Here is a 16,974-nt window from a genome sequence, read left to right on the forward strand (position 1 = left end):
GTAGATGTTCTGGTGGGTAACTGGGCAAACCCTTCTGTGGTTCTATGATCAACGTGAGCTCGCCAAGCAAAAAGAGCTGTCAACGGTCTTGGGATTTATGGACAGCAAGAGCAGAACTCCTCAGGTTAGCCTACCCTGGGCTTGGCGCTGGGACAACTGTTGTTGGAATAATTTGGCTGCTTTCTGGCCTCCTCGATTCAAGAGGATGTTGACAAATTGGAAAGATGTAAAAAAGCCATGAGGGTGCTTAAAAGATTGGCAAACGCGCCTTGCCAACGAAACAGCCAGTCTCCTGGCTCGGATGTGCTTTATTTTCTTTTTTCTTCTTGAAGCGAAGGTTAAAGGATGGTTTTAGCAGCTCTGAGTACCTGTGTGAAGACCAAAAACAGACGGTGCTGGAGACTGTCAGACAGAGGTGGAACACAAGCTGGTGCCTGGAAGTTGAAGCCACACTTGAGCCGAACAGAACCGTTATTAATAGTAAAAGCGATGATCTCTTGTGCTATTTTACAGGAGTCGGGTTCTCATCCATCTCTAACCCTTAGAAAAAAGTGGTGGTTTATTCTGAGCCCAGGTTTTCTTTGAAGAGATGCTTCTTGTGTTTCCCTCGCTCCACCTTTGTTCCCCAGCAAGCCTCGATTTCCGCAGGGAGCTCATCCGAGGCTGTGCTAAAATTACCTTGAGCCCTACGTGCAGCAGAGTCACCAAAATAATTCTCAATTTTTAAAGCCTGTAGCAGGGCGTGAGGCTGGGGCTGTTGTTAGTCGTTCTTATCATTCAATATAAGAAAGAATATCTTCTCTGCCTTGCTGGCCACGCAAATTTGAAGGAGCTGGGTGTGTGTAAAGGATCTTGAAATCCATCCTGGGAACCTGCAGAAAATGAGTCTGTTCTAAAGCCGTCCCTTGTGTTCATTTACTGCAGCAGCTAAAAGATGAGTATTTGGGGTTGGGTATAAAACTACACTGATTGTTTTTTTTAAATGCAATTTTCTCTTTTTTTTTTTTTTTTTTTTCCTAGCTGTGGGGAGCTCAAAAAATAAAGCAGGTAATATCCTTTTTTATATATATCATTATTGTTTTCAATTATTGCTGCTTTCTTTCCCTTTTCCCTTTTTGTCCTCTTCTCCATTATTGACTTTGCCAGTTGCTGTTTTGTCTTGCCACAGAAATATAAATGCAGAGAACACTGTTGTCACCAAAGACTCTGCTTTTTTTTTTTTTTTTTTTTTTTTTTTTTTTTGTATTTATATATTTGGATGTCTTCATTTCCTCCTTCCTGTCTAGTCAAGAGATTTCTTGCCTCCAGTCTTTTGAAAATACTTTGACAGTTCTTTGGGAAGGCTCGCAACTGTGCCGTACCTTCCTCTGCTGCGCTCCCAGATCACTTGGGGATTGATTTTTCCTCCCCAGACAGTTCATGCCAGTGCAACCCCCAGGGCTTATGGTAAAATTTGGTCAAAATGGGCAAAATGAGCTTCGTTGGCTATTGGTAAAAAAGATTTAGGGTTTCCATGGAGGTTGGGCTGTCCCCAGCGGCCAGCGTTGGCTGAGAAGCTGCAGATACACGTGAAGGTGGGATTATCTGGCAAAGCCCAATGCCGTGGCACGCGAGGGGACTTTATTTGAGTGACCCTTATGGTGACAACCGGAGCGGGCCATTCCTGCATGTTTTTATCCCAACTGGAGACACTGGAACAGGTTGCCCAGAGAAGCTGTGGATGCCCCATCCCTGGAGGGGTTCAAGGCCAGGCTGGATGAGGCTTTGGGCAACCTGGACTAGTGGGAGGTGTCCCTGCCCATGGCAGGGGGGTTGTAAGTAGGTGATCTCTAAGGTCCTTTCCAACCCAAACCATTCCATGATTCTATGATTCAACTCAGCCAGACCCTGGAGCAGCATTTTGGGCTTCCTACAACGTGCCATGGGCTCCTGCAGAGGGTGTTCCTCGCTCTGAGTCCATCCACCATGGCTGAGCCACACAAGCCCTTACGAGGGTCCCCTGCCACCAGTGTGCTTCAGGAGCACCATGAAGTGATTCACACCCTCGTTCCCTTCCTGAGCAGGCAGCCCTGCCCTCCCCATCCCTCCGCCACAGCGAGGGCTTTGCCTTTCGTAGAATCACAGAATGGTTTGGGTTGGAAGGGACCTTCAAGCCCATCCAGTGCCACCCCCTGCCATGGGCAGGGACACCTCCCACTCCTGTCCCAGGACAGAGCTTCAGCCAGGACATTAGGCTACACCTCGGTGGAGATGCTGAAAAGAGACAGGGACAGAAAATAAATTTCCCTTTTCCCCTCCTAAATCTGGTTTTTCCCCCTTCCTGGGAAGGAAGGTCCAGGGGTGGGTGGCCTTTGGGGACATTCTAGTACCAAAAAAGAGCCACTTCCTATGTTTTAAGTTAAATAATTGACTTCTAAATTGTTAATTTATGCTAAATTATTTAAGGAGGGAGGAAAGCAGGGGTAGGAGGAGGTTTAATGGCGGCTGCTGGACGGTGACTGCCTTCGGTCAGAGCTGCAAAAGCCAGAAGGGTGCCAAGAAGCACCACGTCCCCGGTGCTCTCTGGTGGAAGGGGCTGTTCGTAGAGGCGTCGCTGCTCCTTGCCAACGTTGCTGTGCCCTCACGGCGTGTGTTTGCTGTTTTACAGGCCATCATCCACCCCGACACAAACGAGACCATCTTCATGCCTTTCCGAATGTCAGGTATAACACCGCCCCATCGGGCAATCATTAATTTTACTGCGAATTTGGACAAATTGTTTTTTTTTTTTTTCTCCAGTTTTTGACTTACATCTTGTAGACGCTTAGACCGAGATCAGAAAGTAATTCAGATGCTTAAATCCCTTTGCAATCAAGGAGAATTAGCATCCTAAATGTCTGGGTGAGATCTAGCGCTCAACATTTTCCTCTGCTTCAGATATTTTAACATGGACTAATTTATTTTCTGGCATTTTTGAGATACCTGTCACTGTAATGGAGAGTTTGACTTTGGAAGCTGGATGCCCAAGGAGCAGCTGAGGGTTTTTCTCTCTGGGAGAGAATGGGCTGAGCCTTATTTGTCCATGTGTGGGGGTCCTTGACAGTCATGGCATCAGGAGCCCAGGAAAGATCAGCTTCTCCCTGGCTTAGATGAAATCCTTGCCTCCTCCTGCCCATTTCGGGGTGTCCCTCTGCCAGGTGCCTCTGCTGTGGGTAGAACAGCAACATCTTGAGGATGCAAGTGCAGCCTTGGTCCTTTCCCAAATAAATGTTTAAATAAGCAGGATTTTTTCCATATTTTTTTTGGAGAAACATCTTCCCCTGAATGCTGGGCACAGGGGAAAAATTCCAGGGTTGGTGGGTTTTGTTCTCCAGTTCTTCAAAGAAGGATGATGTTGAGGGTGAAGTGGAAGGGAGAGAAGCCAGGACCCTCTCCCTTGCTGCCTTGTTGTGTATTTTTAAAAAATTTTTTCTTCCTCTTGGGTCTTTGCCCTTTCTGCCTGTAAATTGGATCCACAAGGCTTAATTCAGTAATGTTGGTAAAATGCTCTGAGACCTTCTAGTGGAAGTCAGAGAGATGAATTATAATTAGCACAAAAAATTGGCAGACTTAGCAGGAGGAAAAAAAAAAAAAAAGTGAAACGTTTGATTTTTGTGGCGTTCAATAAGATTTGGGGCAAAAGCTTATGTCTCATCTCGAGAGCTTGAACTTCCACCTGGGACTAAAATCCTCCCTCCATCCTCCACGACGCAAATAGACCTTACGCCCCGTTTCTTTTTCTGCTGACCTAGAAATAAATGAGTTCTCCTGGTATAAAACCGGTAGCGGAGAGGTTGATAAAGCAAACAGTGAAAGAAGGAGGTCCCACCCTTGGTGGCGTGGTCCTGCTCCTGAACTGGGCTCTGCAGCTTCTTGGATGCTTCCTGAGCATCTCCAGCATCCTGTCGTGGTGGGACCAGGCTCACCAAGAGGGGAAAAGGGCACGGCAAGCTGGAGAGTTTCCTCCTGGGTTAGCGAGGGGAGGTTGTGGGAGGGTCTGATGAGCAAGAGAGCTGGCAGGAGGGAGGGAACAGATTGTGTGACTGAGCCTAGGAGGGGGGGAGCAGGATCTCCCCCCTTGCCGTGGCAGCACGCCACCAGGTCAGCTCAGCACCACCGCGGCGGCATCCAGCTCCTCCTCGTCCGGACCGAGCAGCTCCTGGTCTGAGCTGGCATCCTGTCGCTTCTGCCAATTCGATTTTTTTTTTGCCTGGCCCAACTCAACAACACGATGCCCTCTGAAGTGCTCATACCATGCGCTGGCACGGACTGGGCTTACTGGAGCAAGTTTTGGGGTCGAGATGTTATAAGTTTCAAGGAAATTCTTGGGCCACAAGCCAAGAAAAACAAAAAGAGGATGGGAAGGAGACTGGGGCAAAAATCAGGAGGCTGCTGTAGTTGATGTTGGTGCAGCAGGTGAAGGTCCCCAGGTGTCCCCACCATGGTCTGGAGCTGGTGGGAGTGGGTGCAGCCCGTCCTGCCAGGTGGGGCATCGAACTGCTAGATGCCTTGGATGTGATTATTTTCCATCTCCAAGCTGCATATTAAAATACATGTATCTCTTCTTTTTTTTTTCTTTTTTTTAATAGGTTACATTCCCTTCGGAACACCCATCGTAAGTATTCTAACATCTCTCCCCGCTTTGTCTGTGAGTACCGAGAAATGCATTTTTTTAGCACTTGCAAACAAAAGTTCCACCTTACCGCTTCGCGACACATTCCCACCTTCCCCATCGCACGGCAGCAAGGACTTCATCGTGCAAAGTCTGCCCTCTGGACATTCTGCTCAAGGTTATTTCTCTGTTTCCCATCGTTCATCTACCCCCTGCAGTGTCTGCAGCTTTATCTTTCCTTCCTGCAAAGGGAAGACCAAGATGAGCTCATTGCCTGCAAAATGCAACTTCTGCAACTCGCAGATTTCATCTTTGGACACCTTTTTTTTTTTTTTTTTTTTTAAATATTTTACAAGTCGTTTCCCCAGCGTGACGAGCTCCAGCACGACGAGGCCAGTGTCGTGCGCTCTCGTCTTGATTAATTAAAGCAGCGAACGCTTTCCGCGGGGTTATTGCTAAGGACGCTCAGAGTTTGTACTTGTTATTGTGCAATTTGGAAGCATTTGGGTGCTCTTGGTCGTGAAGGGAGAGAATTCTAATGCTGAAACCTCAGCTCATCCTCAGGAACGGGAACGATTAATTAACCCCATTTTGCAAATGGGGAAACTGAGGCACGGAGTTTTGCCCAAACTTGGTGCCGGGAGGCTTGTTGCTTCTCCCAGCCGCCAGCTCTTGGCACACACGTATTAAAATGGTTGAAGGAGCAAAATCTGCTAAATTGAATCTTCTTAAACGCAACGGACCATGGCATAGCAGTTGCTCGAAGGTAACGATCTTTCCCAAGCAGCGATAGCGGGGTCGCTGCCGCCGCCAAGCAGAACTCAGCGTCGCGGCTGTTACTGTTTGTTGTTGCGCGGAAAGGTTTGGTGGGATCTTTGTATGGGGCATTTGAAAAGAAAAGGTTAAACAAAAACGAGTTAACGATCAAATTGACAATGCAATCGGCCCAAATCCAGAGCTGTCAGAGCAGCCGAGAGCTGTCAGATGAGCCCAATTTCACTAGCTGCAAAGGATAAACTGGAACCTCTTGTCATTTAAAAAAAAAAAAAAAACCCAAACGTTTCAAATGTTAAAATTAAAATGTAACATTTATGCCAATCGATCTGTGAAATTTAGTGACAAAATTGGCAGCCTGCTCTAGCATAAAAACAGTTTGGAGTCTTGCATTTCACATCGGGGGGATGGGATTTCCTCAAGAGACACTTTCATGTGCCGGCACTGGGCTCTGGCTCTCGCACCACGCTCATCGTCCCGGCGTTCGAGGGTCAATTAAACCTCGAACTGGATTAAACCTTTCCATCAGAGACGTGATGAGATTCTGTATGAGCAGGTTCACTGCCCATCAGTCAATACCCGATGCTGCCTATATACATGTTGGGGTTTTTTTTTCTTTTTTTCCTCCTATAGCTAATGCAAAATAATTCAGTTTAAGCTCATTGTGGAAGAGATTAAGGTCTGGCTGAAAATAATTGGTTCTTTTCTAGTCCAAGCAGCTCCTCCCTTGACACAACCAAATCCTGCGGCTGTTTATTCTTTCCCCCCGTTGCAATTGTTTCCTTTTCTTTCTAGCTCCCATCCTTTCCGCGCTCAGCTCTACGGTTTGACCCCAGTTGCGGTGGCAGAATGGGGACAGGACGGAGGATCTCCAAGCGTAGGGAGAATTTGGGTTTGCCCACCGAGACCTCAGCCCAGGAGGGAGCAAATCCAACCACTCGCGTTATCTCCCTTCGCTGGAGGGATGAGATGCGCGGGGCAGCTGCAGAGCCTTTTACCCTGGATTTACATTTCATCCCAGGGATGAGAGGCTCCCAGGAGGAAGATTTCTCTGCATTTAGGAAATTCAGCCCAAGACTTGGGTGGTGGAGGTGGAGCAAAAGCTGTGCTGCTGTTCCCAGACGCCACCCCCAGCTCTAAGCACCGGTTTTTCCCCAAATATTTAAAAATAGAGCGGTTTGTTGAGGTTTCGAAGCGCATCGAGAAGCCCCTGGTGTGAATATGGGGTTAGAGACGACTCTCGCTAATGCACAAGGGCAGGACTTGGGGCTTGCAAGAGGAAAGCTCAGAATAAAAACACTGCTCAGAGCCAACCGATGTCCAAGTGGTGGCTTCAGCCCTGGCTTTGGGGCTACGAAGGGCTGGTCACACCTGGTAGGAAATTAAATTTTGTACTTTTCTAGTATTCAGAAGCTTTTTTTTTTTCTTTTTTATTTTGTTTTCCTTCTTAGTTATTTTTTCCCCCTGCCAGTAATTAAAAGTGAAACTGTACATTTCTTGACAGACTCTCGCACATATGGAGAGTTTGCATTTAAACGTGCCTCTTTCAGTCATACAGATTTTGGGTGCTCTTTTTTATTTATTTATTTTCCTTCTCTTATTTTTTCCTCGGCGCTCAGCTTCAGCTGACAATGTCGGAGCTGCCTGCAGTCTTCCCTTTCCTCCGGAGCCTCATTAACCCGCTGGCTTTCGGGGCGTAAGTCAGTCCTGGGGTGAGGAGGTTCATCGCCTGTTGGATTTATTTGGCTAAGACCAGCAAGGGGGTAATTAATGACAAGATCTGCATATTGAATGGAAGCGGTAAATTAGTGGAACTTGGCACAGATTGGCGCCCGGCCAGCGTACAAAGTAGCTGTAACTTCACGAAAGGCTGTAGGAGGAAAAAACTGGAGGAGGAGGAGAAAGGGAAGAAGATGTAAATGAAATCAAGCCTCCCAACCCTATTACCCTTTTGTTTGTTGTTATTTCTCTCTTGTGTCCTGCAGCGGAGAAGTTGCCTCCTCTTCAACTGATGCTGCTGCAGATGTGCAGAGATGCCTTTAGCTTGTCCCTCCTTACGGCAGGCTCTCCGTGCTCTCACAGGGAAGTTTTTTCTTTCTTCTTGGCTTGTGTAGGGATAAACTTCAAGAAAATGGTGCAGAAGAGGATCTGAGTGTGGGAATGAACTCGCAGCCTTCTTGCCCAGATGCCTCGAGGATGTTTCAGTTCCCATGAGTGTCTTGAAAAGAAGTGTATTTGGAATTGAATGGAATTTTTCAGTCTTTATACTCTTAGCAAAGGTGCAAGTGTGATTTTGCAAACCCATCTTCAGAAACTATCAGATATTGAAGGTGCAGGATGGGAGGAAAAGACAGTGACATTAGGAAGTATCTCATCTTCCCTGTTTCTTACTCAAGAGCTCATCTTCTTGTCTGTCTTCGTTGGGTTTATCATTGAGAGTCCCCTTGCTTGCATCCCTTGCCTCTTCTTCAACTTCTTATGCTTTCAGAGGAAAGTTTACCCTAAAACAAGGTAGGAAGGAGTCCAACAGTGCTGCACTGTGCGTAAGAGGTGAGATCGTTAAAGAATTGCAGAGGATGTGCCTACAAGGTGTATGGAGATGTCCCAAGGATGCTCTTGGGTCTGTATAGGCAACATACGCCTGCGTGGCCTCGGGTGCTGCGATGGGTGACCTTGCAAAGCCTGTGGCATCTCGCATTCACGCGGCAGCATCTGGCCAGATGTGCCGGGACAGGCGGCCGCCAGCCTCTGGGAGACAGTGATTGTCAGCCTGAGCTCAACCCAAGCAGGAGTTTCCACAGCTCGGAGAATGACACATCAACAGCTCTCTTCAAACAAGATTCAGGCTCCCAGAGAGGAGCACATGTGCTTCCAGGTGGCACTCCTGTCTTCAGATGTTCAAATTGGGTTTCTTTCTTCTGCTTGCAACAGCAAACGTGCCAAAGGAAAAGAAGAAAACCCCCTTCGCTGCCAGTAGTGACAACTTTGAACTCTTGCAGTCATGCGATGGTTGTGTTCTCCTCCAGAAATACCTGGGTTAATGAATTGATGACATTTTAATGAGCTAATCTTTGGACAGTATATGCTGCCAGACTCTTTTCAAGGTGTGTTGCAAGCAATAATTAAAGATGCAAAGCTTTCACGGGCAGCTGTGTTACCCAGCTTCACCAGTGGAAAATCACGAGCAATAGGCTGAAGGGAAGTTCAATAACTCTAATGAAATAAAGGCAAAAATGAAGATATTTAATTCAAGTCATTAGAAACAAGCTTGCTGTTTGCATGCCTATAGAAGAGCAAACCAACAATGTGTTTGCTAATGAGAAAAATCTCTTCTCTTGCAGGTTGTTGGTCTTCTCTTGCCCAACCAGACACTGGCATCCACTGTGTTTTGGCAGGTAATGCTCCTCTGGACGGGTGGAGAATGTAATGGGATGGAAAGGAGCAGTTGGGTTTTGTCTGGAGGACAAACTGGTGCACGTGGCTGTTCTGCACTGGCAATGTTTTAGCTAATGGGGAGATGATGTGTCGGGGGGGTTGGAACTAGGTGATCTTTATGGTCCCTTCCAACACAAACCGTTCTATGATTCCTTGATGTGGCTGGATGTAATTAGGGCAAGGTTTGGTAGGTCTGGAAGGGGCTGTAAGCAGACTGTTGGGTCTGCTTTTCAGGCTGTTTATGCCATTGCAAGAGAGATGCAAAATAGCCTGGGATCTCAAAATCAGCTTTTTGGATCCATTTTGTACAGGTGTAAATGATTACACAGTGTGTATTTCCATGAACACGTAGGCCCTTGACACCACACATCTGTTTTGAAGACACCCTGTTGAGTAGTTGGGGTCTCCAGTGGTGAATTCCCGTTGGAAGTGCAATGTGTGCGCAGGGCTCCGGGCAGGGGCAGGTTCCGTGCCCAGGAATTTTGGGAATAGCTGTGCATTGCAAAGGCAAGGGCCTCTGTGGTCAAGATGCTACATGGGCTTTGGGGGAAAAGAAGTATGTAGGGAGGGGTGTTGGTGTTATTTCCCCACTAAAATTCTGGGAATTAAGAGTAACGGGAGGAAGCGTGCACGTGAATGAGCTTTATCCATAGTAAACACTCCACTTAAGTATAATTTCAGCACAAACTGGAATGAAAGAATGAGTTATTTTTAGTGGCGAATGTCTTTTTATTGTCTCTAGTGCAAGTGATGATAGAGAATTATGCGGTTAAGAAATATCAAAGCAGAATGGGATCTGCCTAGAATGTTAGAAAGACTGCAGAGCCAAGAATACGCTGGTGCGTGCCACGAACTTGAGGTTTGGTTTATTGAGCTAGAAGTTTTGGCCATGTGGCTTTACGTGCTAGGATGGTGGCTGGAGTCATCTACACTCATTCATAGTTTTGAAGGCAACTTGCCTTACCTGGTTTTAGACGTCTGTGATGGAATGAGTTGGCTTTTGGAGAAGTTACTCTCGCTGGCTTGGGCTGGGTGCCTTGTAAATAGCTTACACGAGGAGCTCCTGTTCCCACCATCACAGGAATGCTGGGGGAAGCTTTCAGCTTTAAAAGGATGGAGTAGTCCTTCTAAAACTAGAAAGAATACTTCAAACACAGAATCAAAATGAGCCTTCAGGAGAGGCGAGTCATAGCAGGCAAGTCCAGGAACCGAAGCCTACCTGGGCCACCACCACTTACCGAGTGGTTCTCAAACTCTTCCCTCCACCGTTCCTGCTAGGGTCATCGCTTTCCGAAAGATTCAAGTAGGAGGAGTAGCAACCTAGAGAGGGGCATCACCCAAAAAAGTGTGTGAGGGTGTCAGGTAGCCACCTGGGAAGAGTCAGGGAATGGGTGGTGGGGAGGTCTTCAGCCTAGAGACAGCTTAAACTCTAGATAAAGAACAATGTCTGAGCAGTATGTCTGCATTTCTCTGAAAAGGAGATTTATCCAGATAAATAAATAATGGATAGAAAATAGAAGTAATGGGTATAAAATAAATGGATGCCCCATCCCTGGAGGTGTTCAAGGCCAGGCTGGATGAGGCTTTGAGCAACCTGGGCTAGTCCGAAGGGAGATGAATTTTCCCATGGCACTCACACATTTATTGATTTCTTTTTTTTTTTTTAACATTTTTGTGAAGTTGTGTTTATGTCTCTCTCTTCTTGTTTCCTCTGTAGTGGTTGAACCAGAGCCACAATGCGTGCGTCAACTATGCAAACCGCAACGCGACAAAGGTGAGGAGACCCAATGTACGTGGCACGTGCAGCACCTTAGGTCTGTTTTGACACAGAAGTCTTGTCTTTCCGTGGTTGAATAGAAACTCTGGAGTCGGCACTGGGATGAATTTCTAGATTGGCCGTTCTCCTGCATAGGCTTCCATTTTAAACCTCGGCTGTAAATGGCACAAGGATCAAAAAATCACTTGAGGCACATAAGGGACACTCAGTACCTTTGAGCTATACCAGTATAGAGTTCTAACTGGAATGAAATGATTTAGTTTGACATGTAAATGAGCACGAAGCAAAATGGGATCTGGGTTTTGGGATAGCAGAAGGTGGCTCCGTGGTCACGCTGCCATCTCCCGAGGACTTTCGATGTGCTACCAGCCATGGTGTGGGGAAACGGTGGGGCTGTTCCTGCTCTCTGCCGTCGCTTTAGCCTTCGTTCATCCCGTGATGGGATGTGGGAAGCTCAAGCTGGAAGGCTGAGTTGGAAACCATCCAGCTCATGGAGTGAATGTTTCACAGACAAGTATTTAATGTGGAGACTTTGGGGTTCATCACTAGAGGATAAGGGTGCTCATTTTGTACCATTTGCTGAATTTCATTCACATACTTCCTTTGAGCTGCTATTATTATAATTTTCTGATGCCAATTAATTTTCCGTTCCCTTTAACCTTGCTCGTGAGGCTACAGTTTGCCTTGCTTTTGCCACTGCTAGATGACAGACCATGTGTCACGGAACAATATGACAAAAGTGAAACCTGTCTGGGGTTTAAAACAAATAAAATGAAAACAAACCAAAAAAGCTTGGTTGCATTTTTGAGAACCAGAAGTTTGTTTATTGAAAATATGTTTTGTTTTTCTTTCCAAAGCCTTCTCCGACATCCAAGTTCATCCAGGGCTACTTGGGAGCTGTCATAAGTGCTGTCTCAATAGCAGTGGGTAACGCTTTATATTTTTTACTCCTAAGTAACTGCTCCCTTCCAGCAGTACTGCAATGCTTGTGAGATGTTTGTTTGAATTGCCAAGCATGTTTCTCTTTTAATTGACAGAATTCAGTCTCCAGAATCAGAAAAGATTTTAACCATGAGGTGTCTCTGTCCCTGCATGCCCAAACTTTGCAGCAGAAGGAGGTTTCTGCTCGTTGCTTCCAGCTCGTCCCGCACCGTGCACTGCCTGGCTCTGCACCGCGGCTTGGCTGCTGGGGGAATTCAGATCATCCACGCGGGCATTAACTGGTGGGGAATTACCCTGGTCCAAGTTAGAAGAGTGACTTTGAGGCAGGCTTTTGGAGATATTCCCTTGGTGGGGCAGCCCTTTGGGTTAAAAGAACCGCAGGGCTCAGGATGTCTTTCACCTGGAGACAGCATTCCGGCTGGTGTTCGAGTCGTATCTGAAATAATCCATAGGAGAGGAGCTTGTAACGTTGCTGAAGTCATGGTCCCGTGGTGCAGTCATCAGGCTTTTAATGCTCAGATTCCCCAGAAGCACAAGTTGACACCGTTAAGTCGGTTAGTTCCCGAGGAGACAGGTACATTTTTCACGAGCAACTTCGGGAAGTTATTTCTTACGTTGGGTTTTCAAATAAGCCTCTGAAACGTAGGGTTGTGCATTTTCTACTGGAGCATTAAAGATCTCATGGCAGATTGTATTTTTTTCCTCTGGCCAAGACTTTTTTCCTTTTTCTCAAGCCACAAACATCCTTTCCCAGGCATTTTTTCTGCAAAGAGACTGTGCCATGGGAGGAGGTCAGCACTCAGCCTCCTTATCATACCATTTGTACCCAGGTTCCCCAATTCACCGTCGGGAAAAAGCTCCTTGGGCTTGTTTAGATTGCTGTAAGGTAAAAAGTTTGTCTGGAGCAGGCTGTGGATCATTGGGAGAACTATGGAGGCTGGGCACTGGCAGTGAGCGGTTGGGCACATCGTGTCCACAGGGGACAGCAGAAATTCTGCAGAAGGCATAGCTCTGGATCCCTGGAGGGGTTCAAGGCCAGGCTGGATGAGGCTTTGAGCAACCTGGGCTGGTGGGAGGTGTCCCTGCCCATGGCAGGGGGTGGAACTGGATGGTCTTGAGGGTCCCTTCCAACCCAAACCATTCCATGATTTGGTGATTCCCCATCCCACCAGCCTCAGCACATCGGTTAGCAGCCGTTCTCTGTCCGCTCTTTCCCAGCGTAGCGTGGGACAGGTTGGGTGTCCTCCTTAGTCCTTAGTTGAGAATTTTTTCCACCTTGTGAATTGGTGAAGTTCTCCAACTTCACAACCCACCTTCCAACAGCCAGCACGGCTGCAGCAGAGGGGTGAGGACTGGTTCCACGTTGTTGGCATTAATGCTCCTCTCCATTTCAGCAACAGGGGCAGAGAGAGGGCAGGAGACACGGAGAAGTGATGTTGGCAGAGTTTTGTCACCAAGAAGCTGACAGGCTTTGATAAGGACACTCCTTGGGTGGCGAGCAGAGATGTCCATCCTGGGACAGCTGATGCAGGTCTTTAAAATCTCTGGTTCCTCCTAGGCTGACTGCAAAGGAGCTGGAGCAAAAGATAGGTTCAGAGAGCAGAGAAACATTTGTTCTCGGAAGCAGTGGAAAAAATGACATCAAGACTTGTAGATAAAAGGAATTAGGGTGAGCCAGCAGTGGGCTGTGGCTCCAGCAGGGTGGATGTCACCACTGGTGACATTTGGGTGGCTCATCACACTGATGGTGGGTCAGCTCTTTGTCCCATGGTGGTTTGTACCTCTGTTAGCTGTACTGTTTACTCCCTGGTGGGAAAGGAGCTTTGAATAAATGGAGAAACGGAACTGATGCTGGGATTTACCTGTCCTCATAATTTGTAGGAGCATCTCCAGCAGCACCTGGTTGTCTTGCCCACCTCAGCTGTCCATCACAGGGACAGTTTTAAAAGCATCACGAGGAAAGATGATACCAAAATATTCTGTTCTTCCAGCATTTCAGGTCTTGTGCAAGAGGAAACCTTCCTTCAACGGTGTAGATGCTGGGTGTTGATTCCTTCTTATCTAAGTGCCACGACGATCCCACCACACTGGGCTTCCACTGGGAAGCCCTCAGCGTGTGCCAAGAGTACCGTGAGCTCTGTAACAGCAGTGGGTTTGTAGCTCTGGTGCTCTGAGGGTCAGAATATCGTCACGGGAAGGCAGGAGGTTTCCTTCCATCCATCGATGTCGTTGGGGGGAGCAGGGAACAGTGGCAGCCTTCATGGATACCTTCTCCTTCCTGGCGTTGGAAGGAGTTCTTCTTGAGCACGCTGCGGCACATAGGATGTGCAAAAATGAGATGAAGTCGCTGTGTGACAGTGTCCCCATGTAGATGAGCCGTTGGGGATGCTACCGGTGTGTGTGAGTTAAAATCACAGAATCCCAGACTGGTTTGGGTTGGAAGGGACCTTCAAGCCCATCCAGTGCCACCCCCTGCCATGGGCAGGGACACCTCCCACCAGCCCAGGTTGCCCAAAGCCTCATCCAGCCTGGCCTTGAACCCCTCCAGGGATGGGGCATCCACAGCTTCTCTGGGCACCCTGGGCCACTGCCTCACCCCCCGCACAGGAAAACATTTCTTCCCAATATCTCAGCTCAATCTCCCCTCTTGCAGCTCATGTTACCCCAGAGCAGCTCGTGTCCTGGTAATCCTTAGCACCGCTTATTGCGCACTCAATTCCCAACGCAGAGCAGCCTAGAGAAAATCCAGCAGTGATTTCTATATTGTAAATATCTGGATTAATAACCAGCATCTCCTCAAGCATTTCTTTCTTTTTTTTTTTTTTTAAATGATGGTGACAAATAATATAGCAATAGCCCCCAGGTTCATTACGTTGGATCGTAAGGCCCCAGCCCTCATTAACTGCTCTCTGCTGTCAGTTAGCGACAAATCGCCTCCCAGTGTGAGCCTATTAGGACCAGATGACCTGAAAACAAGTGCCACAGCCTCCAGTGGTCTGCCGAGACCTGGTATTAATTAAAGCGAGCCCCTTCCATGTTTGCAGTTGGCAAGCGACGCGGGGAGAAGGCTCACGAAATGACAGATCGCTTGACTTGCGATTGTGCTTCCCATCGCCTTCGCCCTCCGCGGCTCCATCTAACGAGAGGGACAAGCAAATTGCTTTCTCGCGCGTACGGAAGAGGAGATTTTGGCTTTACGCTTCTCGCAATTAAACGAGAAGTCTGAGTAAATCTTTGCAAATAATCCCAGTCTTTTCCCATTTCTGTTTTTTCAAGATTTTTCAATATTTTTTCCCCAATTTTTTTTTTCCACCCACTCCCAGCTCAACACAATTCACAGCATAGCTTCAGGCAAGGAAAGCTGTGCTGGGTCTAGAATTTTTTTTCACCCTCCTTCCTGCCTTTTCTTTCGGTTGCTCTCATTTTCCTGCCTTTCCAAACACTGAGAAGTAATTTTTTAATTTTTTTTAAAAACAATTGAGTGGATTCCTGTGATTGTGCCGTATTTTCTGATATCTGGCTGCTGTTCATGCTGGTGGTGTACAATTAATACCAGCTGGTTTCCCGAAGCAAGGCAAACAGAGGCAGAGAGTAGAAACGACTTAAGAAAGACCAAGCATATCTTAAATTTTTTTTTTCCCCAACTATTCCAGCGCCAAGAGCTATAGTGATCGGATGGCTTGTAATTATACAGAAACTCTTCCCAGCAGACACACACACACACTCTGCTAATTTGGTCACGCTTTTAAAAGGTTAAAAAATCTACATAATCAAAACCAATTTTATTGTTAATAACTTTTTTAAAAATTATTTTATAGGTAGGTTTCTTAATTTCAGACCCAAACTCAACTTGTTACCCCATCAACTTGTTACCCCTTTTGCTCCCGAGTCAGCTCTCCAGTCCTATGGCCTTAGGTGGTACCTTCACTTGGAGGTCAGAAGTGATTCTTGTGGCTGTAATTAAATTCCTGCAAATTAAACCAGCTCCAGACAAGGGCTGTGAGCAGCCACTCTCTGGTTTCTGGGCTGTCACTGATGCTGAGACTTGCAGACTGGCGACCGGTGGTGTTAGCCCTGGGGTTTTCTCACCCTTGGTGATGAGTCGCTGGGTTTCTCTGGACGTTCTTGGAGCATCATCTCCCAGCAGTGGTGTTATCACCCTTGGTTTCCGTAGTCGTTGGATCAGAGCTTTAGACATCAAGTTTTTAATTTCCACAATTACAGCTTCAGGTTCTGCCAAGCCTGGCTCCAAATCTTCCTCCTGGTGCTCCTGAAGACCCCGTGCCGACTCTCCAAGGGGTTCCTTTTTTCTGCCAGTGTCCTTTGGCCGCGTGTCTGACGTCTCCTGGGCAGCAGCGTCTTGTCGCTCAGCTTGGTGCTCGGGTCACTCGCTCCTTGTCCATCTGTTGTACACTGGAGGTGCCACGTACATCGGTGCTGCTGGCATTGTCCTCTCCCGTTGACAGGTTGGGCTCTAATTAGACCGCAGCAAGCCTGGCAGGCGTACAGAAGGTGTTTGACATCTCTAGGTGTGTGTAATTTAGCCAGAGAATGTCTATCGTGACTGCCTGGGCATGGATGGGGATGCAAAACCGCGTGTGTGAGATCAGGAACCTCTTGAGGATGGTGGAGTTTGCCCCAGTTAAAAAAGACAGAATCATAGAATGATGGAATGGTTTGGGTTGGAAGGGACCTTCAAGATCATCTAGTTCCACCCCCTCTGTGGCTTTTGTAACTTCTAACAAGGTTTTTATTAAGTGTGAGTTTGGGATTTATGGTCTTGGCAATACAGAGGCAAATAAATCAGTTGTTCTCACTTAGCAACCTGAGCTAAATTCTGCCAGAAGTAGGTGTTCTGTCTTCTTTTGTATTGGAGAGAGAGATGCGATGTCATGTAACCATGACTGCCAGCCAGGCTGGCTATTTTGTAGTCATCTATAAAATGTACCTGCCCAGGAACTGAACCTTTCCTTTTGGCTTACGCTGGGTAACCTTGGGTTAAAAAAAAAAAAATCAGGCGATGAATGCCGTTAATAACTTTGGTGCTATCAGCTACTAATGACTCACCTTGGAGTCACTGCCGGTCGCGGCACACGGGAGGGTGTTTAAAGCATCTCTTCACAGGCGGATGCAGGTTTTTCCATTTTAAAAGTACATCCTTGCTTCCTGACTCGACGTTTTGACTCCAGACAAGCCAGTGGAGGTGGGGAACTGGTGCCTGAATGGTTTACTGGTGGTGTGCACTCGGTGCTCTCACAAACTGCGAAAATATACGGAGTTAAACCTGACTATGTATAAAAACAAACTAGGTTAAAACTGGAGAGAGGCAAAACAGTTTTAATGACCTTATCTGGTTTGCTGAGGTTTCCCATGATACTTTGTTTTCCTTGCAAAAAATGGGAAAAACCCATTCCTG

At 47.1% G+C, this 16,974-nt stretch overlaps 1 protein-coding gene across 1 annotated transcript in view; it reads left to right on the top strand.

The window, feature by feature from the left end:
- Positions 1-1,020: 1,020 nt before the first annotated feature.
- The window catches only part of LOC104461761 (sideroflexin-5), a gene marked incomplete at its 5' end in the record, with an annotated part of 29,712 nt that continues 13,758 nt past the window's right edge, over positions 1,021-16,974 (top strand). The window contains 6 exons of the mRNA XM_010073461.1: positions 1,021-1,047; positions 2,648-2,702; positions 4,608-4,633; positions 8,746-8,799; positions 10,557-10,613; positions 11,474-11,539. Of these exons, the coding sequence (XP_010071763.1) occupies positions 1,021-1,047; positions 2,648-2,702; positions 4,608-4,633; positions 8,746-8,799; positions 10,557-10,613; positions 11,474-11,539 (285 nt within the window). The remainder of the gene's footprint in view (positions 1,048-2,647; positions 2,703-4,607; positions 4,634-8,745; positions 8,800-10,556; positions 10,614-11,473; positions 11,540-16,974) is intronic.

The sequence above is a fragment of the Pterocles gutturalis genome, unplaced genomic scaffold (genome assembly GCF_000699245.1).
Source record: "Pterocles gutturalis isolate BGI_N339 unplaced genomic scaffold, ASM69924v1 scaffold23706, whole genome shotgun sequence".
In the NCBI taxonomy this organism is placed as follows: domain Eukaryota; kingdom Metazoa; phylum Chordata; class Aves; order Pterocliformes; family Pteroclidae; genus Pterocles; species Pterocles gutturalis.